The sequence below is a fragment of the Bubalus kerabau genome, chromosome 20 (genome assembly GCF_029407905.1).
Source record: "Bubalus kerabau isolate K-KA32 ecotype Philippines breed swamp buffalo chromosome 20, PCC_UOA_SB_1v2, whole genome shotgun sequence".
Lineage (NCBI taxonomy): Eukaryota > Metazoa > Chordata > Mammalia > Artiodactyla > Bovidae > Bubalus > Bubalus kerabau.
Window position 1 is genome coordinate 39,187,404 of NC_073643.1, and position 23,891 is coordinate 39,211,294.

Here is a 23,891-nt window from a genome sequence, read left to right on the forward strand (position 1 = left end):
CAGGGAACTATATTCAGTCTGCTGGGATAAACCATAACAGAAAAGATTACCTAAAAAGAATGTGTATGTGTAAAACTGAGTCACTCTGCTGCACAGGGAGAATGGCACAACACTGTAAATGTGCTATACTTCAATTTAAAAAAGGCAAAAGGTGCAATTTAAAAAACCATTGAACAAAAAAAAGGTGGGGAGGGGAGCCTGTTTTTGAAGATGATTAGGAGTTGACGCTTGACATCGGTCCTTGATTTCAGGATGAAAAGACAGGAGGCTGTTGTAATCCTGCATGTTTGTAATGCTTCAAAAACTCACAGTTGTTAATGACAAACCTCTTACCTTCAAAGCAGCTATGCGGAAATGAAGTTACATTCCTGTGTGAAAACATGAAATGCTCCAATAATCACTGGTTTTGGCTTTGAAGGCAGAGAGTCACAGGCGTACACTATTCTTCCATTTTTGAAGACCTACAAACGATATGAGCAATGCGTGACACGCTGTTGGTGGGAACATAAACGGATACAGCCACTATGGGGAACAATATGGACAGATCTTTAAAAACTAGGAATAAAAACTACCATATGACCAAGAAACCTCACTACTGGGCACATGCTCTGAGAAGATCACAGTGGTAAAAGGCACACGTACTCGTGTTCACTGCAGCACTATTTACAATAGCCAGGACATGGATGCAACCTCGAGTCCGAATGGATAAACAAAGTGTGGTACATACATACAACAGGATATTAGTCATAAAAGGCAATGCATTTGAGTCAGTTCTAGTGACGTGGATGAACGGACAGCCTATTACATACAGTAGTAAGTCAGAGAAAAACAAATAGCATATATTAATGCATATATGAGAAATCTAGAAAGACAGTCCTGATGAACCTAATTGCAGGGCAGCAATGGAGATGCAGACACAGAGAACAGACTTGCGGACACAGTGCGGGAAGGAGAGGGAGGGATGAACTGAGAGAGTAGCATGGAGACATACACGTGACCACACGCAAAAGAGACAGCTGGTGGGAATCTGCCGTATAATGCGGGGAGCTCGGCCTTGTGGGCTGTGACAACCTGGAGGGCTGGGATGGGGCGGGAGGCAGGTTCAGGAGGGAAGGGGCATATGTAGACCTTTGGCTGATTCATGTTGATATATGGCGGAAATCAACAGAACATTGTAAAGCAATTATCCTTCAATTAAAAATTTTAAAAATGCTTTGAAAAAGAGTGATAAAAAAAATTATAAAGAATGCATGTCAGTTCAGTCCAGGCCATTATAACCCTGAAGTACATGGTCAAGGGGGAGGGTGACGTCCTGTCATTCAGAAATCTCTTGTAATGGCATAATCTACCCTGTGTACACTGGATGTAAGAAATAGAAGGTACAACTAGCTGGTGATGAGTCAGCCTTCATTCCAGCAATTATGTATCATACATCCTGACACTGCCTTGTGGAAGTGATCACTTAGTCTTACCAACAGGTGGCGCCCTGACAACTTTATCAACCCTCTCTTTAGGAAGTTAACCAGAGATCTGCTTTTCCAAAGAGCCTCTGCAATCACTGGTATTATTAGTACTGATAAAACTCTATACTAGGTTTTTGAGGACTCTCAGTTCAGTTTACTCAGTCAGTCGTGTCTGACTCTTTGCGACGCCATGAACCACAGCACGCCAGGCCTCCCTGACCATCACCAACTCCCAGATTTCACCCAAACCCATGTCCATTGAGTCGGTGATGCCAATCATCTCATCTTGAGATTAGATCCAATCATCTCATCTTCTGTTGCCCCGTTCTCCTCCTGCCCTCCATCCTTCCCAGCATCAGGGTCTTTTCAAATGAGTCAGCTCTTCGCATCTGGTGGCCAAAGTACTGGAGTTTCAGCTTCAGCATCAGTCCTTCCAATGAATATTCAGGACTGATCTCCTTTGAGATGGACTGGCTGGATCTCCTTGCAGTCCAAGGACTCTCAAGAGTCTTCTCCACCACTACAGTTCAAAAGCATTAATTCTTAGGTGCTCAGCTTTCTTTATAGTCCAACTCTCACATCCATACATGACCACTGGAAAAACCACAGCCTTGACTAGATGGACCTTTGTTGACAAAGTGATGTCTCTGCTTTTCAATATGCTGTCTAGGTTGGCCATAACTTTCCTTCCAAGGAGTAAAGGTCTTTTAATTTCATGGCTGCAATCACCATCTGCAGTGATTTTGGAGCCCAGAAAAATAGTCAGCCACAGTTTCCACTGTTTCCCCATCTATTTGCCATGAAGTGATGGGACCGGATGCCATGATCTTAGTTTTCTGCATGTTGAGCTTTAAGCCAACTTTTTCACTCTCCTCTTTCACTTTCATCAAGAGGCCCTTTAGTTCTTCTTCACTTTCTGCCACAAGGGTGGTGTCATCTGCATATCTGAGGTTATTGATATTTCTTCCAGCAATCTTGATTCCAGCTTGTGCTTCCTCCAGCCCAGCGTTTCTCATGATGTACTCTGCATAGAAGTTAAATAAGCAGGGTGACAACGTACAGCCTTGATGTACTCCTTTTCCTATTTGGAACCAGTCTGTCATTCCATGTCCAGTTCTAACTGCTGCTTCCTGACCTGCAAACAGGTGTCTCAAGAGGCATGTTAGGTGGGTACTGGTAAAACTCTATACTAGGTTTTTGAGGACTCTATTTTTCTTGAAACCCTCTGGCTTAGAGGATCTTCTTTCATCTACACCTTAGGAACTTGGGGCCAAGATGATGTCCACAGTTCCCTACTGCCTTGCTTCTCTGCTGGCCGTTAAGTTTCCACCCTCATTCAAAATGCCTTCTCGATGAAGCTGCTCACTACCCAGCACTCACTGTGCTCACCACCCTGAGAACTCTAAGCCACCATGTCCCGTTCACTCCAAACCCGAGCAGCTGGCTCTGACTCCCTCTCAAGTCTAACGCCTCTGGAAAAGACAACCTGTACAGTGACGGCTGACTCCCCAAGCCTTCACCCCAGCGCTCTTTTCCTCCACGCCACTTCTATCCACCGTCAGGGTCTCACTCAGGACCGAGGATCACAAACACCTCTGAACAGCCCTGCTTTTGAAAATGCAACCTGGACTGCCACTTGGGCCCTACTGTCCTATGCCTTTGCTTCCTGACCTAGTCGTGTGTCACTGTGCTAATTCTGGATCTCTGTGTCTTGGACACAGAGAGCCCTTCTTCACTACTGGCCATATAAAACTGAACATGGACCGTGCTCCGTAACTCTGAACGATCACTGAACTGGTCTGATCATAGACAAGTTACCCAGAAGGAGGATCATAAGACATAACAAGAGGGAAAGTGCAAATACAACATCTTTAGGGGCCTGCATGGACTTACATGGCAGCCCCCCGTTCTTCCTTGAATACCCAGATGAGGCCGTCACTTGGCCACACTCATATTTTTAATTCTTCAGCAGTCTCCCTGCCCAGGCCAGGGTCTAACTTTTCATCTCAACACTGATTCCAGTTATCCTGGAGAAAGAAGCAGAAGAAAAAAAAGAAAAACAAATCACCTAAGTGGGTGGATAGGGTTGATAAATAAGATAAAATGGTCTAAACTTCTAATTAAACCAACTCGACTGCATCCTTCTCTGCCTTCCCTGATGTCTCTGGTACTGCCTCTGTTTGTCTTCACCAAAACACTCTCTTTTCCAGGGTTTCGTTTTGGGCTGTCTTCTCTCTCTGGCCATGGAGCATGGGCTTTAAGTTTGTGAAATCTTAAGAAATCTTATGGAAAAGGAACATAGAAGGTGGGGTGCTCATGCCTCTGTCAGACAGAAGCTATGATTTCTTTCATGTGATCCTGAGACTCTACAGAAAGGAAAAAAAAAAAAATTAAGAACTGCTAATCTGACAGACCTGAATTCAAAGGCTGGCCCTGTGGGGCAGAGACACTTAGCTTTTAGGAAGCTGCTCATCAGCAAGAGAAGGAGCACTGAAGTACGCACTCTGTTAGGGGATTTGAGAGACAGAAGGGATGCAAAGTGCTCACCACCACATCTGGGGCATCAGCCTCCAACTTGATGAGCATTAAACTAATAACAAGTCAGATTGCTACCTATTTCTCCTAGGTGAACTCATCTACTCCTAGTGAAAGGCAACCCTACAATTCTATTTTATGCTCAAATCTGTCTCTTAAGCTCCAGACTGTACATACATAGCCACTGGGTATTACACAGGCAACTCAAATTCATTGCAGTGTCTTCCTTCTCTATCACCACAACATGTATTTCATTTAAGGCTCAACCAACCTGGCCAAGCCAGAAATCTCTAAATTACCTTAGCCTCCCTCTTCCCCATATGAGACCTCAAAATCTGTTAGTTTTACCTTTAAAAGATCCTTGAATAAGTTTCCACTTTATCCACATGGTCACTGTCTTAGTTTAGAAACTTAATGGCTGCTACCTGGATCACTACAACAGCTTTATCAGTTATTTTTGTCCCTGGGTTCTCATCTGTCCATTCTGACCTGGGAGGGTCCTATGTGGTAGAGATTAAAATATACATATTAGACTCATTTAATACATCTCACTCACAATAGGAGCAAGTGTTTCTTACGAGAAAGAGAGGACTGTGAGGGCAGACAGTGGAGTCAGAAGTCACAGAACCTGAGCTCTGATTTAGGGCAGAGTTTTATGAGGAGGACTTGAGGGGTGGAGAGTAAAGGCTAAAGACAGAGATTAGGCAAGAGTGAAAATGTGAGAAAAAGGGAAAGAGGTTTAAGTGCTTCTTTGATTTTCCACAGTCGCCAGCACAGATGTGAATGGCTTTTACCTTCAGCAGCTACAATGTGCTAGGACTGGGCTGTGAAAATCTCTGGGCTCTGACAGTGACATCCGGTTGAATCGCACGCTCCTACGGATGCAGGTCCCGACATGAAAGGTCCTGAGATCTGGTGCCATCTGCTCCTACCCTGTCGGCCCCCTCCCCGTTCAGCCAGAACCTTCCTCCAGTCTGTGTGTCTTCCCACCTGTGCTGGCCCACTTTGCTCCCTCCGTCTGGTTCGGCCGGTTGATTCCTTCAGGTCAAGATCCAAAACTGCCAATCCCCTGCTCAGTGAACTGGGATAATCTCCTGCTGTCCCCGGTCAGGTTACCTGCAAGAGAACAGAAGTGAGAAAAGCACGAGAGGACAAGTGAGTGAACCTTCTCCTGGGACGTTCAGGGGGACATCCAAAGTGAAAGGAGTTACTTATAGGGAATTTATTAAGAATGAGTTTGAACAGTCAGCTGATCTAAGGATGGAATGCAAGTCCATGGAGCAGGGCAGTGGGGACTGAAGCCAGCCTGACCCCTTCCTGTAATTACTCACCTTTATTCCAGTCCACAGATCCATTGCTTCCCTTAGTCTTTTAAGCAACAAAAATAATTTGGAATTTGTAAGAATGGTTTGCAAATGGTAAAAATGGCCAAATTTCTTGAGATGAAAGATTATGCTGTGCCTAATACTAATATACTTGTATTGCCAGAGAGGGAGGTATGTTAAAAAAAAAAAAAAAGATAGAAAGAAACCAGACCCACTTGGGATAAAAACTTACCTCTCTCAATATTCTGTAACAACCTAAATGGGAAAAGAATTTGAAAAAGGATACCTGTATACATATAACTGAATCTCTTTGCTGTACACCTGAAACAAACACAACACTGTTAATCAACTATACTCCAATGTAAAATAAAGATTAAATACCCACACACACACAGACTTACCTGCAATCAAAACTGACCACATGCCATCAAATAATACAAACAGAATGCATTTCTCACCCTATCGATTTCCTTCTGCTGACAAACCTCCAGGGCGAGAATACAGCGGTGCTCACTGTTCAGCCAGTTATTAATTTACCCATGGTGAGGTTTTGTGCCCAAAACATCCTAAGCCCTTGAAGTTTGTAGCTTGCACGGAAGGGAAGCTGAAGGAAGGGGCTTTACAAGGGTGTCTGATGTTAAAAATGAAGAGTCAGACTAGATCGGGAGAGGTTCAGGATCACAACGAGGCAGAAACATGTGAAACATTTCATGCAGCCAACCTTATTTATTGAGAAATCCTAGTTTTATTGCCCGTTAACATGTTTGTTCCACAAACTAATTTCTCATAAAGCAAAGCACAACTTTTCTTATAAATAGTATAAATTATTTTATTTACAGAACTTGTTACAAAACAAATAGACTATATATTTCTTCTTCTCTTTTAAATATCCAAAGTAATCCTCTATCCCTTGACATTTGTTCATGGTCTATACAGCAGCCAACAAAAAGTCCAGCTGAGATGCTCTTGATTATGTGTACAAATGATCAAACTATTCACACATTTTAAACAGGAGATTGCTTTTATAACCAAGCTCAAAGGGAAGGAAAAAAAAAAGAAAGAAACCGGCAAAATGCTTTCAAGGCCCTATGCTCACACTGACAGTATGTAGTGCTCCTTTAAATGATCTGAAAATGTAAAAGGTTTTACACAAAATGTAAAAATGATTATTTTTCTGCTAAACATAATGAAACTTTTAACAATCATTTTTCCAAAGCCCAACTTTCCCCCCCACCGCAGGACAGAATGAGAGACATTAAGAAATTCCTTGGCAACAGAACTCTTGCAGGAAGACAGCTGCCTTTATAAGTTACATTTTTTCAAATTATACATTTTTTTTTCAATGTTCTCAGAGGTACTCTGTATTATATTTTTTGGAATACAAAATATTTTAAATATTCTATTTTAAACTCTGCATTTCACGAGTGAATAACAAAACGGACACGCTGTTAAGTTGCTGGCTGACAGAAGATTTGTAACCCTTGGTGCCACTGGGCAATTCATCGCCAGTTGAATTCCTGTGAACCAAAAGGTCTTGATTTTAAAATACCTTATAAAATTACCAGCATTTGGTGGTTTTCAACTCCTCCCCTAAAATTTAAGTAACAATATTTAGGTGGAAAAAGCAAACTCCAAAAAAGTTCAACTGAACATTCAAGTCTTTTTAAAGAATCTGTCTAAGCTTAAAACTAGGTTCAGGCACTTTCAGTTTTGTGTTTTTCCCATTAGTTTTAATCACGTCACATACTAACACCCATGTGCTCGGGGCGCGCACACACACACACACTCACTCTCACACATAACAAAAGAAAAGCAGTGTGTCACTTGTTACATGTAGTCTACAGGGAAATCAAGCAACTAGGGAGAAGCAATGCCCACTTCATCTGCATGAATCCACTCCCGAGACACTGAAAGGGACAGAAGACTTTCACAGAACAGAGGCGTCCCTTACATGGTAAAGGAGGCAGGTCCTAGAACTATTGGCTTGGCAGTGAACCACTTCAAATTATAAAAAGGTATTTACTTTTATTAATTAATAAATAAATACTAGATGATCTCAATTGTACCAAAACAGGATATCAGAAAAAAAGACCTGTGCAAAAATACATATTTAAATATGTACAATTCATTTTTAACAAAATATGTCTTCTCAAATAGGGATAGTTCCATATTTATAATAGAACAAGAAATTCCAAAATAAAGATACAAAAGTAGGTTTTCGTATAATTCTTTGTTCATCATTGCAGCACTTTTTCTTTTTTGTAAGTTAAGAAAACTGCAGGAGTTGTCACGAAATTCTATTGGAAAGAATATAAAAATTATCTTGGTTTTAAATTGATACCAAAGTCTGTCTAGAAACAACCCAACCACTGCAAATTTGGTTTCTGCAAGTTAATTTAGTTCAAAAAAATACTTGTACTCCCGTGTTTTAAATGGTCTTACTTGTTCATTATAATAAAAAGTAGTTGTAGGAGAAAATAAAAATATTTGAACAACAGTCTAAAATTTAATAGCACTGTTTAGAATAGGTCTGTTTGTGGCAGGCAGAGTCCAAAATGGCTAATTTCCTAATCCCGATGCTCTGTGTACTACCGGGAGACAATAATGAAATTAAAACCTCAATCTAAGAAATCAAAGGATCAAAATTTGCTTATGTAAATATCTACATTATTCTGAGTCAACTTTCTATCATGGGTCCTATTCACATCTTCTGGAACAACATGATCTGTCTACAATTCCATCACTAAAAGCAACTTTATTTATAACCATCAAGTCCCCTTGGCTCTGAAAATAAATTCTACCCATCCCCCATTGCACTTGTCACTGAGGAATCAGCTAGGTACGTTCTGATTTCCTCTTACCTCCTTCTGTCCCTCTCCTGGGATGAAAAACCAGACCAACCTCTCCTAACCACACCAAATGGGCCCATCTGTGCACTCTTCTTACAAGTTCTCTTACAGTATCATTTTAAAAACATTTACTAATTGATTGCATAATAACTGAACAAGATACTGTTCTCCCCTTCCTTTAAAAAAAAGAATCAATATTTTACATCAATTTATAGCTAAAGTATCTCCATAAACTTTGTTATCTTACATAATAATTCTGTAGCGATTCACATTATTAGGCTGGTAACCAAGTATTTATTCATTCTACCTGTTGTTGACTGAAAATTCCCTGAATCTGAAGTTTGTAACCCAAGAATTGTAAGGAAAATAGATGCAATGACTGGCTCTGTCCTGGCTCTACCCGGGGCCACGACTGGAGCCTTGGGAAATTTACCCTGTGGTTGGCAACTTCCTGTGTTCCTCTAAGCGAAATGCCTGGTTCTCCTTTCAGGAGGTGCCGGTGGAATCATCTATTGAAAAGCTCCAGCTCATCCCCTCAAATTCAATGGCACCTTCTCAGGCAGAGATGCCTTAACCTATCAAACTCTTTCTCTGGGGGTTAAGTACTAGAAAAAACATTCTGGGTGGGTGGGTGGTCTCTGAAACCCTCAGGAACATCACAGGCATTAATCCCAAGAAAGGAGGTATGTCACGGAGCACCTCACCACCTCCACATGGGTGCCGTCACCTGCGCCCCGCCCTGGATGCCTGCTGCCCACCTCAATGGCATCCCCAGAAACGTGTGCAGCGGCAGGATACGGGGTGTAGATACGCACAACACCGGGAGTGCTCCAAGCAGAAATTGACACTTAGTCCCAGGACAGGATCCAAAGAGGTTGAGGGGAACACACAGAGTGCCTTGGAAACATCTAAGTATTCCAGTGACTTGGTGAGTGACAGATTCTGCTGCATCCCAGTTATTTCATGTTACAAAGGCAATTTTTAAAAACAGGAGCCTGGGCAGGACAACTGGCCTAATCATATTGTTTAACATGAAAACAAAGGTTAAAAAAAAAAATCAATCTCTTTGGAAATCGTGGAAAATTTTCCCCCACAGTGATTTTTATCTGCCCCCTCCCACCAAAATTTGGCTTTCCATATCAAAATTGTCTGCATTTTCTTTTCTTTTTTTAAATTCACACAGAATTGCTTTTGTACCATGAAAAGTAAGCCTCTACACTGGTGTATCCTTGCTCTCTGGCCATCAATGGCTTTTAAACCAGTTCACACATGAAAAACTTCTGATGGCTTCTGATCCCAAATTACTTGCAAAAGGCTGGGCGAAAACACAGGCTCTTTTATCACGGCGCCTCACACTAACGTCCACACTCCATTCCGGACTCCCGATGTAAACACCTAGCCACAGACTCCCTTCTCCAGAGGGCTGCTCAGGGTGCAGCTCTGCTTGCCCCCAGAGGTCTCTCCAGTTACAGTATCTGACTGCTGGAGAGGGACCTGGGACCTATAGATGCCAGGGTGAGGGAAGACCTAGGCAGGGAGAGAGTGAGGGAGGGAGAGAGGGAGCAAAGACTACAGTCACACTCTTGTCAAGACATTTGCGCCAGCCAACCTCCTCCAAGAGCGGCTCGGTGATACACTGGAGGTGCAACAACGAGACAGGAACTTCTCACAGGTGGCAGCAAGCCGTCCAGACCTCTAACACTGATAAAAGCAACTTGGTGGCTGGACTTGATCCAGTGTCCTGTAACGAGTACTCACTGCTACAGACAAAGCTTCAGGGGCATCCTCGTTAAAACAACGGCCCAGCAGATTTCTACCCTCGAGGCCCACAGGAGGCTGGGAAAACAGACTCAAAGGTGTCGTGGAATCCAGAGTGCTGAGTGGAGGTGTAACTTGTCGTCAAAAGTGTCCACATTATTCCTCCCCATGCTATTTCCAGCTGTCAGGGACGGGCCTTTGGCTTTCAAAAAAGAGGGGGGTGGGGAGACATCGAAAGGTAAGTAAGCGGCTGTCCCCAGCCCTGCTCTGATTCTAAAAAGGTACTCCCAAGGCCATGCGCCGCTCATGTCTCCTCTGCCTGGGCCGTGCCAGGAGCAGGCAGCTAGAGAACTTGGTTTTAGCTTTCAACAGTCTCCAACGACCTTGGGCACAACCCTTCTAAGAGACTGGCTCTCAGAAAACAGTCCAGAAGAGATGCAGCCTGGGTTTCTAGCTTAGAGAAAAGGCTCACATGTTTGCCTTTTGGTTCTATTTACGGATGCTGCTTCCTTGAGGCTTTTCCAGGTTGTCAACTGAGAATTGAACAAGGTCAAATGGGCCAGCACACAGGTGTGAAAGCTCACACCCAAGGCGGAGGGGAGGCAGGGAGAGGGGACGCTGGCCTTCGCTGGCCTGCAGTGAGCTATTTTTAGGTCCTTGGTGGCAAAGCCCACAAGTTGACTCAGGGGCTGGGCGGGCACTCAGCAATACCTCCCAGGCTCCCCAGCAGGTCCCCCGATTCTGCTGTTGAAGGGACTCAAACCAGCCCAGTTACCTCGGCTCTAAAATCTGCTCCATGGAGAAGAGCGAGGTCAGGCCCCTAGTGGTCTAAGAGCAGACTTCTGTACAGCATTTTGGAGGCATGGGTCCCTTTGATAGTCTGAAGAAAGCTACTGGTTGCCTCTTGCAGCTAAATGATCAGGGATGTAAAAATATGCAATACTTTTTTGGGCAGTTCGTCCATCCTGTGGTCTGTAGCCATGCCCCACACCCTCCCCACCCCCCCCCCCCCCCCCCCGCCCACCGAGTTTGTGTAGCGTAACAGAAAGTATTCCACTGCACAGAGAAAACCTTTCTCAAATACAAACATGACGTGAAACTGCTTTTAAGGAAAAGAACCTAAACATGGGCTGTTTGTCCAAGGGGGACGTAGTCCTCCTCAGATGGTGGAAATGAGAGGTGGCAAACGGGTAGCTCCTGAGCCAAACTTAGGTGAGAGATGTGTGGGCTTCACCAGATCAAGACAAAATGAAAAAAAAAAAACTACAGAGCTTTGGAAAATGGTTAAATTTCTCATGAAGGTTCAGATGCGCAGTTTCTCTCTGAAATTAGAGCAAGTTTCTGGGAGTCGCCGCTCTGTGCAGACGAGGCGCCCACTCGCCAGTTCTCCACCTTGCCCGGACACAGGGGGCGGTCTGGTCTGCAGCGGCTTCCGTGTGAAGACGGCCCGCTCTGTGACAGGGGTGCGTGCAGTGGGACTTCCCTCCCGGGATTCACATGAATCGGGAAACCATGCTCAGAAGGGTATTACTAAGGGATGGATTCTTACAGGGTTTGCAGTGCATTTTTATGCTTATCATTAAACTATAAATCAAGAAGTTTTCACTTGTCCAGGAATCCTGTTCAAAGGCCCAAACGACACACAAATAGCCCGTATGTATTTGTGGCTCAAAGAGAAGAACTGAAGCAGCTGCTACTGAAATTCATGCGTCATTATTTTCCCCACACCTTTGGCGCCGAGTTTTCATTCACACATATACTGGAGGGAAACTTCTGTCTCATGAAGAAACTTCTTGGTATTTTCTGGACAAGTTCTAGTCTGACATTTATGTTCAGTTTTGAAGATGAGGAAGGGAAAACAAAACCAAACCAACAAAAAGAGCCTCACATTTTAAAGCAGAGCTCTGAGGGTGATGCTGCTGAAATTCCTGCTTGTAAGCAAAGACAGAAAGTGCTCTGCTGAATGAAATGACAAGATGAGAGAGGAGCTGGACAGAACAAAGAGGAAGGTGGAGGAACTGGCCACAGGAGCAAACAGCAGCCGGAGGAGGAGTGGGGAGGAGACAAGACACAGCCAGAGAAACCATGGTCAGTAACAAATCCGATGCCCGACAAGCCCTTTTCTAGAAACAGGTCACATTCAGGTTTCTTTTCAATCTGTAACTTCAATGAGATATTAGTCTTCTGCTCTGCCATAGTTAAATTCTGCTTCCCTGCCTCCTTGGAAAACAGGAAGGAGAACACAGAGGGAGGGAATTAACAAGAAAATCTGAAACTCTTTGATGGGAAAAATATTAACAGCCTTTTTCAAATTTAAATCATCCCTTTCCACATCAGCTTGATTTTCGCCCAGCTTTCTTCAGAAAAACGTACGAAAGGACTGCGCTCCAGGACACGGAGGGCCCCACCATCATGCAGGACGGTGTCCACCGCCCCAGCTGCTGAAATGCACTTGGTGTGGCCTCCTTAGCCAGGAGCATCTTCCGAGTCATCAGAGAGTCTGGCAGAGAGGCGCCCGTGTGACCTTCATCTGGCCTTCAACTCGGCCTTTTCTTAAAAGACACCGTGAAGCCGGACACTTGCTTTTAGGCAAACCCACCAAACCGACCGCACAGATCTCTGAGTTGATCAACCATGTCAAGGGAGAGGCCACGAGCCTCCCCACGGGGCCCCCAGGCCCTGTCCTACCTGATGGAGGAGGGAGCTGTTCGTCAGCCCTGGTGCCCCCGGGCTGGGGCCCACGTGTTTCGCGTGGACGTTGTTCACGGCCGGCAGTTTGGCCACCTTGGTGGGCTTGCTGCTGCCGCCGCTGCTGTTGACACCACTCGAGCCGGGTGAGCACTTTCTTTTCTTTCCTAGGAGTTTGTCCAGAGGAGTGTGTGAGTGCGGGTAGGCGCCGTGGGAGTTGACGGGTAGCTCACCGCCGGCCTGGTGCACGAAGGGGCCGAGGGAGAGTGTGGAATCGCCACTGTTGACCATCACGCTCATCCTCTTGATGGACTCGCAGGGGTTCCCGCTGGAGGTGCCCCGGCACCCCGGCTGCTCGTGCCGGCCACCCACCGAGTTCGCTCGGCTGGCCACGCAGTTGAGGCTGATGCCCGGGGCAGAGGCTACTGCTGCGGGGTGCGGAGGTCCAGAGTAAGCCACACAGTTTTTCCTAAAAGACTCCATGGAATGAGAAGAAGAGGACGAGGATGACGAGGAGGAGGACGAGGGCACTAACAGGGGGGAGCTGTTTTTGCGTTTCTTTCCTGAGCCGCCGCCGGCGCTGCTACTGGCGTTGTGACAGTTCGTGCTGTTACCAGAAGAATCCTTGGGCCGCAAAGACTTGCTGGATTTCAGCTTCTGAGGTTTCCGGGCCATGGGGGAGGAGGGCACGGAGGACAGGCCGGAGGGCGTGGAGGGGGAGGAGGAGGAGGAAGACACTTGTCTGGACTGCATACTGCTCACAGGGTCCACAGCCCCAGAGGCGGCGGGCTGGGCGTTCAGTGTGGTGCCGTGAGCTGGGACCGACTTACTGCTGGGGGACACGCAGGTGGACGAGAGCGGGACAGGGGAAGGTGACACGGTGGCTGCTGCCAGGTAGCTAACCCCACAGTGTGACGTCGGCACAGAGTTTGTCCGGTGAGGAACACGTGTGGACACGGGCGATGTGGTACTGGGAACGGGCGGGATCTTCCTGCAAAACAGAAGAGGGCATGAGCAGCGTCCACCAGGGCCCTTCGTGGAAACTTTCAGAAGGAGACCTCCTACACCTCTGGCACTGAATACACCCCTTGGTCAGAGGGATCGCGCCAAGATGCTGAGCCACGAGGAGTGTCACTTCAAACTCTTCACACTTTCCTGTGCTCTGAGAACACTGGCCTTAAGTCCATGCGCTGGGGCCACAGGTTCATACCACATCCTTCCATCCAGCGCCATGAACGCCCTGATTCTGGCTACTGATCTTCCTTCTTCCTAAACCAGGTCATGGCGCTAGACCTCATGTATCTTCTGCCTAAGACACTGTCACCCCAACTTCTGCTCATCCTTCCGTTTTGGCCCATCATCACTTTCTTAGGAAATATGACTTTCCTAACTTGCTTACTTCCCGCTCTGCCCCATTCCTAGACTTGGGAAGGCTCTGGTAGTTTTAAAAAGTGTGACTGAGGATTACTGTCCAGCGTCTCTGCAGATGGAGCAATTCACAGCTGATTTACTACTGTCCATCCAGCACAGGGTCTAGAACACAAAGGCACTCAAACACTAAGAGAACTCATGAACATACAGGGAAAAAGGAAGGACACAGCTAGTTAGTAACAACTGCCAGGTCCCAGATACTGCTTGCAGAGCTGGGAAGCCCCAAATCTCAGGGATTTCTCGTCAGTGTTCTGACAATGGATTCTGATAATACTATCTGGGTATCTATTCAAACAGTCACATGAGGGACCCTCCCCACTTTTATTTTAGCTATGACTTTTAAAATCTAACACCACCAAAATATCAAAAAAACCCTATAGCATAATTAACACTCAGGTAGGAAAACAGCAAATGGCCTGACTGGGAGTCAGCTGCCAAGACTGCCCTGCCCCACACTTCACGGGGCGGCTCTGGCTGATCCAACTACCAGCAGTGCTCCTCAGCCTTCAAGTCAGAGAGCTGGCCTAGATCGCTGCCAAATCTCTGTCGATGCTTTCTGAGACGAACTATAGCTATTCATAAAAGGAATTAAATAACTGCAAGTGTTCACACCAGCCTTAAAACCTTCCCCCAGCAAGAGTGCGGCTCCTACTCTAAGTCTGTGCTTCCAAACATGGCTGCACGTCACAATCATCCGTGGCGTTCAGGCCACACTAGGATCACGGGGGTGGGGGTCCGGGCACTAGTAACTTCTAAATCTCTCCAGATGCTGAGGTTGATTGAGAAGCTGGGCTTCTATCCCCATGTTACTCACGAAGGATAAGCACTGACATTACAGGAGAGGCTTATTGGAAATGCTGAGTCCCTGGGCTCCACCCTAGACCTCCTTCATCAGACAGTATATCTCAGCAAGACCCCTGGGGCACTGGCACCTGTGAGAAGCCCTGATTGAAACTCAATGCAGGGGCCCCTGCTCCCTGGGTGCAGTGGCGTCTCATGGCCACCAGGTGGCTTAGGAGGACGGAGCCTCAAGGCCAGGCTGCCGGAACCAAACCTGGGGAAAAGGAAAGGCTTCCATAGGGGCAGGGATGTGGACTCTGGATGACATTACTAGTTTCTCATTAAAAAGCTCTTTCAAGTCATTTCCTACCTTTTGCATAAAGAAGAGACCAAAAAAAAAAAAAAAAAGACTAGGCAGTCATACTGACCTATGTTTGCATAAATAGTCCCAAAGACATACAAGCAACTAATAAAACTGTCTGTAAGGAGTGGGTGGAAAACAGGAGCATGGCGATCAGAGGAAGTAAAACTTTTTACTCTGTGCCTCTTTGTATCCATTTTTCCTTTTTTAGCCAGTCTTAAAAATTAAAAAAAAAAAAGAAAACTCACATCAAAACCTGATGACCATCCCAGCCCGTCCTTGGTGGTAACGGCACACAGCAGACGGAGCACGAGGTTGAGTGGGAGCGAGCGCCAGCCGCCCTCACCGCCATCCAGAGCCTCCACACGCCACGGACCGCTGAACCACTGCCAGCGTACAGCCCCCACGCACCCCCAGCTTAGCCACCGCAACCGAAGCATGAGGGCTCAGCACAGCGCTGGGGCTCCTCGCAGGAGAGAGGACGTGCAGCTGCGTCAGGGCGTGGGACCCGGACTGCATCGGGAGGCTCCCTGAGTGCCTCAAAGACGCCACCTCAAGAGGAGTTCTCCTCTGCTGAGAAGTGCTGAGCCGCTCCTGGAAAATCCCAGGGGCTGCCTGTGCCAGCCCCCCTCACTCCCGTGTCGAGAGCACTCACTTCCTCAAGCATCTGGCCTGGCACCTCTCTCCAAGTTCCTACCCACCCCAGGCCTGTATGCCAGCTCATCACTGAGCAGCCTGTCTCTGCTGAACTGATTTTTTAAAATCAAAGGTCACGGTAATGGAAAGAAAGTTTCCTCCTCACTGGGAGCAAGTGACTGATAAGGCAGGCAGACAGCGACACAGCAGAGAGACGGAACAGCAGTCAGCCAGGGGACCCTGCTGCTTCAGACACTACAGTGCAAAGATGTCTCTCCACAGGAGCCACCAAGAAGCAACTCAAAGTCTCTCACCCAAACCCTGGCCGTAAACCACTCATCAATGTAACAGGGATAGAAACCCCCAGGACTCTTCTAAACCCTGACGAGTGTGTTAAACCCACAGACCTATAACCTCAGTGAGCTCTCCAGGTCCCACAAGGTAAGAAACGGAGATTTCACGCATCTTAAAGTTGTCTGATCTGAGGCTACCACCCCCACCACCACCAAAAAAATATTCCAAAAACCACTGCCCAAGTCTGTCTCTGGGTCAAAACACCGTTACTTCATTAGAGCTCTTATCTAGTAAGAACTAGGAACAAACATGAAATAAAGCCGAGTAACACTGCCATGGGGCTGGTCTTCACTATGAACAAATCTAAGCCCTACTAATCACCATAGAGATGGTCCTCTGGATCGTGGACTATCCAAGGTCTCTGACAACTTCCTCTGACTATAATAGGAAACACAAGCAGAGAGGCAAATAGATGTACTTGTAGAGTCTACTCAGGGAGGCACTAGGGGTAAATGATGCCAAAGGGAGGATGTGGGATGACTAGGTACTACTAGACAGCCCCCTTTAACAAAGCTCAGTGCTTCCCAAAGTCAGTTCTATCCAACACTAGTCTCCCAGATGCTCCCCTAAAACAGGTTCCCAGGTCACAAGAGCCTGACAGTCCACATTATATATGATATCATCCTATGTTTTGAGAGTTACAATGAACAGCACTCATTAAAGGCTCTGAGAAGTCCTGCGATAACAAAAACTTTCCTTTCAGAAAGACTGGGTTATAAACTTTTTGGGCCACGGAACTCCTCTTCAACTTAAAATCACATTGGGGAAACAGGAGCATGTGTAAGGCCACACAACACGATCGCCTTACTTTCAACTGAAAGCCAGTGCAAACAGCTCCTTTGCCTGAAACCCTTCTTCCCAGGGCTCTAAATCGGTGTCATCCAACCTCTCGGATCTTCTCTTGTTCCAAGAGACTCCTCGCTGGTTCTCAAATAAGCCACGTTCTTTTCTGACTTAAGACCTTCATATGCACTGTTCTCCTTGCATGGAACCCACTCCTCCTGGCCCGTCCCACGACTACTCTTTCTCACTCACTCATTTCAGCTCAAGGGCCCCTTCACACAGGTTCTCCATGAAGCCCTCTGGCCTGGAGCTGTGAAAACTGTATTTGCTACGGTGTCTGGCCTACAGTAATCTCAGTAAGAGATACAAATTATGAGCATTTCTGTTATTCTCCCTTATGACAAGCCATGATGTCTGTTCTCTGTTGACTGCCTTTCACGTTTCTCCCTGCCCTAGAACCTGAGCTCCGTCCATCTGGGAGCCCCTCGGCCTGAAACCCCAGCACCGAGAACGAGACACATCTGCTGCAGGAGTGAATGCACGAATGATGAAGCCCTTCCTCCAGGGCTGGGCAAGCCCTTATGTTCATCAGAGAGATGATGACCTTCCTTAAATCAGCCCCATAAGCAACGAAGAGGATGCAGCCCGGAGGCCCCACCCGCCCCAGAGGTGGCGGACAGGCACTCACTTCCACAGCTGCGCGTTCAGATGCTTCTCCACCATGAGGTTGAGGGCGCAGCGAAGCCGGTTCCACCTGGAGTCAAACACGTAATAGCCTCTTCCAATCTGCCGGCTCCCAAATGTGCAAAACTGCAAAAAAAGAAAGCAAACGCTTGGGCTCGCGGACTCTGAGGGTGCACGGCCCGGGAAGGAGCGACCGGGACAGACAGCGCTGACTGAGGACTGCGGGCTGTGAAGCATGAATGACAATGCCTAGCCCTGAGCGTCATGGAAGAGACTGCGAGCAGCAGCAGATGTGCCCGCCAGAGAGCATGCCGCCTCGGGGTGACCCGCACGGATGAGGGCATGCTGCGGTCCCCGGCAGGCCCCCCGGCACTGCCCTGTCCCTGCTGCGTGGGGAGGGTCGGCACGGGGGTGGGTGTGGAACTTACAGATGCTGGCTGAGGATGATGACCTGAATAATGACAGTCCAGTTTTTCAACAGACTCTTCTTTGTCATCGCCTTCTCCCTCCTCACTGGATAACCGAGAAGCTGGCTCAGTGGCAGGCAGGGGAGGGTGTGGAGACTCATGGACTGGAGGAGGGTCAATGGGGGCACTCCCACCTTGCTGAGCAGGGCAGCCTGGAGGCCTTGGTGAGCAGAAAGTGCAGCACTGATCAGATCACACCACATGTCTGGGAATCAGCTGCCTCGACTCAGATACAACCGTGTATCCAAAACCACCAGGGGAGCTCTGGGCACCACCACTAGCCCTTGGGGACACAGACGCAGATCCAGGGTGCCTGGAGCGAAGGGGTCTCTCTCCTGAACCGCACGATGTCAAATGGAGCTTTCTGCCAGGTCTAATCAAAGTCACTTACAACCATTCTCCTTCCCACCTGGTCCTCCTATTCTCCCCCAAAAAGGCAAGATGTATGTGGAACTTAGGCAAATTCTTTGATTCCTCTTCAAATTTCACTTGGAACTGGGTTACTAAGGCGATCAATGAAATTACAGGTACCGTGCTCTAAAATAACTTAACAGGGACAGGAGGTGATAAAAGAAGGTGGGCTGATGTGGGTAATCTGGAAGGTGTGACTCATGGACAGTAGTGTGCTTTTCCAACACAGAAAGGCCTGATGTTTCTAGAGTTAAGCCCACTTTGTTTTAGATGGTGACACTTTAATGAAAAGGTGGCCAAAGAAAGGACTTGCTAAGGATCAGCGGCCTGGCCCTGGGCGCATTCTGGGGCACCTGCTCGGAACACTCCTCCACTGTGCTGTTCAGAACCAAGGGGCTCATGTGGGGACAGGCTCAGGCATACACTCAGGTTTCCACAGGGAGGCACTTCCACCCCTCATGCGACCATTTCAAGAATCGGACATGTGAGGGGAAAAGGTTAATTAAGCAGTCAGCACTTTCCTAAGCAGAAGACCCCAATACTGATGGTCGAGACACAGACCCTCCGTTATCTGTGCCTTTTTCCCTTCTCTCTGGATACAAAGTCCTTTACTTGAACTTGGTTAAATATACAAGCACACACAGGCATTTACTCAGCCCACCATCACTGTGTCTGAGGGATGTGGCTAAGTTCTGACCTGCTGCTCACTGCACAGCTCCAAAGCCTAATGTGCACTCCGGCCAGAGTCCCAGATGAATGAAGATACATGTAAATGGATGCTATAAAAACTCAGGCTGAATGCCTAGCCCTGGCAAGAATCCCATCTGCTGTATTTTGCAAGAAGCAAGACACATGAATGGGAAATTGGTGCCAAAGCCATGTGAGGTGTCCCCTTCGAAGGACCCAGCTTCAGCCCTGCTCTGCAGGGTCAGGAGACACGCACATGGAGCAGGTAGCTCTAGCTTTACTCTGCTGCTTGTGTTTGGCCACGAAGAGCCCTGGTTGAAACTTACTGATGAACAATTTTTTTTTTCCTCTTAAAATAAAACCCAATTAGAAAACATGCCCTCTTCTCACAACTAGCCTGATGCCTGTCCTCAACAGCATGACACACCAGGACTCTACAGGCTGCACATCTGTTCTCTGAAGGAGGGAGAGAGCTGCAGGATGCGGCTTACCTTGGAAGACTGGGGGTGTGAGGTTTAGGTTTACTAGCTATGAAAGGCTTTGATTCGGAGGGAATCACTCCGTGAGAGTTTTGGTGTGGCTCCTGTGACGTTCTAGGAGGGGTGGGATGTGGGTCCCTGAGAGGCTGCGCTGGTTGCTGAGAGTCCGGATGGCGAATCGATTCCTTTTCCCTGGTTTTGTTTTTGTGCTCGGCTAACAACACGTCGAATCGTTTTCTTCTACCCTGGACAGCCCTCCGCTGGGTTAAGGAATGTGTCTACACACCAGAAACAACAACAAAACAAACAGAAATGGAGGAATGTCATTAATAATTTTTTAATGTCATATATCAAAGAACACCGATGCCAATAAAAAAGCAATCTAGACCGTTAGCATAATCAAAGGCTGCTTAGCATTTGATAAGGGAAAAACCTTAAGAGTATGAATTTTATTTTTTTTTAAAGCTAGAAGCAGATATTCCAGGCTCCAAATGTATAAGGCTCTGGTGATGTCACTTCTACCAGAAGAAAGAAAAAAAAGTCAACCATGCACCCGGTGTGTAACTGAGGGGCAGACAGTCGGTACAAATAGGTGACAGGCCCCTAAGTTCTGTGTCACTGGAGCAATTCATTGGTCAGGACTGTCACCAACTCCACTAGAAAGTCTCTTCTTGGGCCACTTAGAGTTTTCAGTATTAAAAGGGAAGAAACACTTCCCTTTTATGGGATGATACATCCCATAAACATGTATCAGAAAGTCTTCTTTCAGTAACTGCCAGAGTAAAAATTAAACACAACTGCTTCTTTATTCCAGAGACAATGCCATAAGGACAGAGGAAGTGGCTAAAGACACCCTAGAAACAGGGGCTGATGCAGCAGAGGGAGATCTGGGAATTAAAGAGTGTGAATCCAAGAGAAGCCAGACTGTGAACAGGAAAAGATGCACAGCAGTGTGAAACCCCATGAACATGCATGCACTCACTATGGAAATCAAGAAAATGGGACAGACAGCATTTCTGGAACTGGAGACAATGTGTAATCTCAGAATCAAAAATGGTCACATCTTTAGAAATTTGGAATTACTCTTGAGAAGAAGAAAGGTCAAATAAACCTGACCACTCCTTACTGTCAGGACCCCTGTCTGTATTAAAAAAAATAAATAAATAAGCAAGGCACCACTAACCACAGAGGCCCAAATAACACCTTCCGAATATGAGTGAGTCGAGTCCTTCCCTGATCCACGCCACCGCAGCACTACAGATGATCATTCTCGTGTGCTCGCTGTCCACACGTTATACAAGTACACTCTCCTACAGGCTTACATGTCTGCTGCAGCGGGAAGGATTTAAGGACAGTCAGACTTCTCATTCCCTTTTGCAATTCAGTAACATAACCCAGTCCTTATCAGTCACACTGCAACTATGTCTGCCCAAATGTAACCTGGCACAGACAGTTAGAAACATGAGTAGGGCTTTAAAAAACTTTTTACTTGTTTTTCTTTAATATGTAATATATCCGAAAGTAACCCAAATGAAGCCAAGAACCTGTGTCTTGTTCAGTGCTATACAAACACCTAGGACAGCACCTGGCACACCATCAATGGCTCAAACGAAGAGCAGAGACAAACAGCGGCCCTCCAATACGCGCTGAATGCACATGAGTGCACGATGTCACTGGTCCACCCGCCCGTCTCTTCAGACAGATGATGGAGGAGCTACTCCTCATCTGAGCGTCCCCTGGTGCCCAGCATGGCAAGACTGAGCGAAGAAAGTAGGCAGAGATGATGGATATTTCCCAAGCTTGGTTTGAAGAGTAAATAGCATTTCCACTGGGCTCTGAAGAACAGTCTGATTATAACAGTTCTGACGTTGCCCATCAGAACTCTGGGAACTGTCCGAAGCCCACAGATAAAGACCCACTGTAAGGCGGCCCGGGGCCCAGCTTGCCCTAACACCTGTGCTCCCTGCTCCCCACGCCTCTGGCACCAGGTGCTGCTTCCTCTGTCTCCTGCCCACCCCCAGGCTGCCCTGTGGACCCTAAGCTGTTTGCTCTGCCCTCCTCCCACAGCCTTCACACCGACTGTCTCCGCTGTTTCTTCCACCCCTTTTCTGCCCAGACAAACCCCAAGAAGTTCAGCCTAGTAGTCCTAAGGTGAAGGAGCCTCCCCGACTCAGTTCCCTTAGTGAAGACTGTGACTACCCTGGCCTCTCTTTGTATTACTCATCAGAGGTAACTTTTACCATAAAGGGTAGGAGCCAGGCCTTGTTCAAGCCTGTATCCTGGGGCCTAGAGGGAGGTCTGTGCCCACATGTGTGTGCAGTAACTGTTTCTACACGGAGAGGAGCCCAAGTCTACCTGTATGAACGTGCAAGGACACAGAACAGAACACTGGACAGATGAGGAAGTGAGGAGGGGATAGCGAGGGTGGCAGGCAGACGACAGAATGACAGGAGTGGGCAGCGGCAGATGCCCTGACAGCCAAGAGAGCAGACAGTGTCCTCAGCCTAACAGAGACCTGGACAGCAGCCGGGGGACACTGAGCTGGGGCGCTCAAGCGTGTTCAGCCCCACGGCTTAAGAGAGGAAGGGAAAGGGAGATGCACTGACCAACAGACCACGAGAGCAAAGCACGGGCGTCTGTGCCAGGACAGGCCGGTCGCCATGCTGCGTCCTCCACCAGTTCTATGGTGCACTCGTGCCCCGCCTGGGTAAGGATACATACTAATGCAAAGAGAGGCTAAGCACCCTGCTAGACGCTCAAGACCCATTAACAGAACACGTGAAGGGCAAGCACAACTCAAAGAGACGGGAGAAAAAGGCAGGATCCACATAAAGCCACTGAAGGTTCAGGAAGAAGACTGGGCAAATCCCTTGCAGAACTGGAGTTGATAAGGCTTTTGGTTCATCAGCATGCCTCATAGATAATTAAAGAAGAGCATCCTGGGTAAAGTAAGCAGCCTTCACTAACCACAGTTACCACAACACTGAGAAATCTATGTGACTGAGAGGCAGGCATGCAGGGAGAGAGTGAGGAGAGGCTGGCAAGTGTGATACAGTGTGGAGCAGGGCTGAGGGACGCGCTCACGTTGAATGGGACACAAGTGTAACAGAGCTCAAATGGCTACCGTCGACAACACACCATTTGAAGTGTTCAATTAATACGACGGAAAGCAAAGCAATTTGCCCTGAGGAATTCTTAACTGGGAGATTCAAAGGCGAATTTGAAGTGGAATGACCTCTGTGATAAAATGCAAAATTCAGAACATGCACGTGTATATGTTTTTCTCAGAGAAAAGGATCCATAATTCTTTAAAAATTAGATATTTAAAGGTGCTCTTGACCAATCAATTTCCTCAAATATTCAGTACCTTGTTGCAAGATAAAACCCACACACTAAAATTAAATATTAATAAGAACTATCTAGAAATAACATTCCTCATTTCTGAAGATCTTAATATTCTTCCACTGTTTAGTGGATGAAGTGGAACCTGAATGTCTTTATTCAAACATAATCCTTGGTAAAATTTACTATAATACATCAAAAACTTTATTAATTTGTAGTGAACACCACTAACTTCTATAATTTTTAACCTTCGCCAAACAATGGCTTTAAAATTACTTCAAGGCAATGATTCTGAATACTTTTTGAACTCATCTGCAGGGTAGCTGGGGACATAAACATATATGCTCATTTACACAGAGGGTCTACTGAAGCCACCCCTACATCCACACTAATTTTATAGTAAATACACCACCTTCTCATGAGCACACTGAAAACTCAGGGAAGAAAGGGAGAATCTTTACATTTTCATAGTGTGTGTGATTGATGCTTTTGAACTGTGGTGTTGGAGAAGACTCTTGAGAGTCCCTTGGACTGCATGGAGATCCAACCAGTCCATCCTAAAGGAAGTCAGTCCTGAATATTCATTGGAAGGACTGATGCTGAAGCTGAAACTCCAATACTTTGGCCACCTGATGCCAAGAACTGACTCATTGGAAAAGACCCTGATGCTGGGAAAGATTGAAGGCGGGAGGAGAAGAGGACGACAGAGGATGAGATGATTGGATGGCATCACTGACTCAACTGACGTGAGTTTGAGCAAGCTCCAGGAGGGATGTGGTGATGGACAGTGAAGCCTGGTGTGCTGCAGTCCACGGGGTCACAAAGAGTTGGACACGACTGAGCAACCAAACAAACTGA

The 23,891-nt window shown here is 46.8% G+C and overlaps 1 protein-coding gene across 20 annotated transcripts in view; it reads right to left on the bottom strand.

The window, feature by feature from the left end:
* Positions 1-6,027: 6,027 nt before the first annotated feature.
* The window catches only part of ATXN7 (ataxin 7), a 133,899-nt gene continuing 116,035 nt past the window's right edge, over positions 6,028-23,891 (bottom strand). For 19 of the 20 annotated variants that reach the window (XM_055558641.1, XM_055558636.1, XM_055558648.1 and 16 more), the window contains 4 exons: positions 19,704-19,969; positions 18,076-18,274; positions 17,652-17,773; positions 11,108-13,609 (listed from right to left, as the gene is read on the bottom strand). In XM_055558641.1, coding sequence (XP_055414616.1) covers positions 12,568-13,609; positions 17,652-17,773; positions 18,076-18,274; positions 19,704-19,969 — 1,629 coding nt within the window. In that variant the 3' untranslated portion in view covers positions 11,108-12,567. Of the gene's footprint in view, positions 10,133-11,107; positions 13,610-17,651; positions 17,774-18,075; positions 18,275-19,703; positions 19,970-23,891 lie in introns of those variants that run through there. The other variant, XM_055558642.1, reaches the window with a different exon arrangement.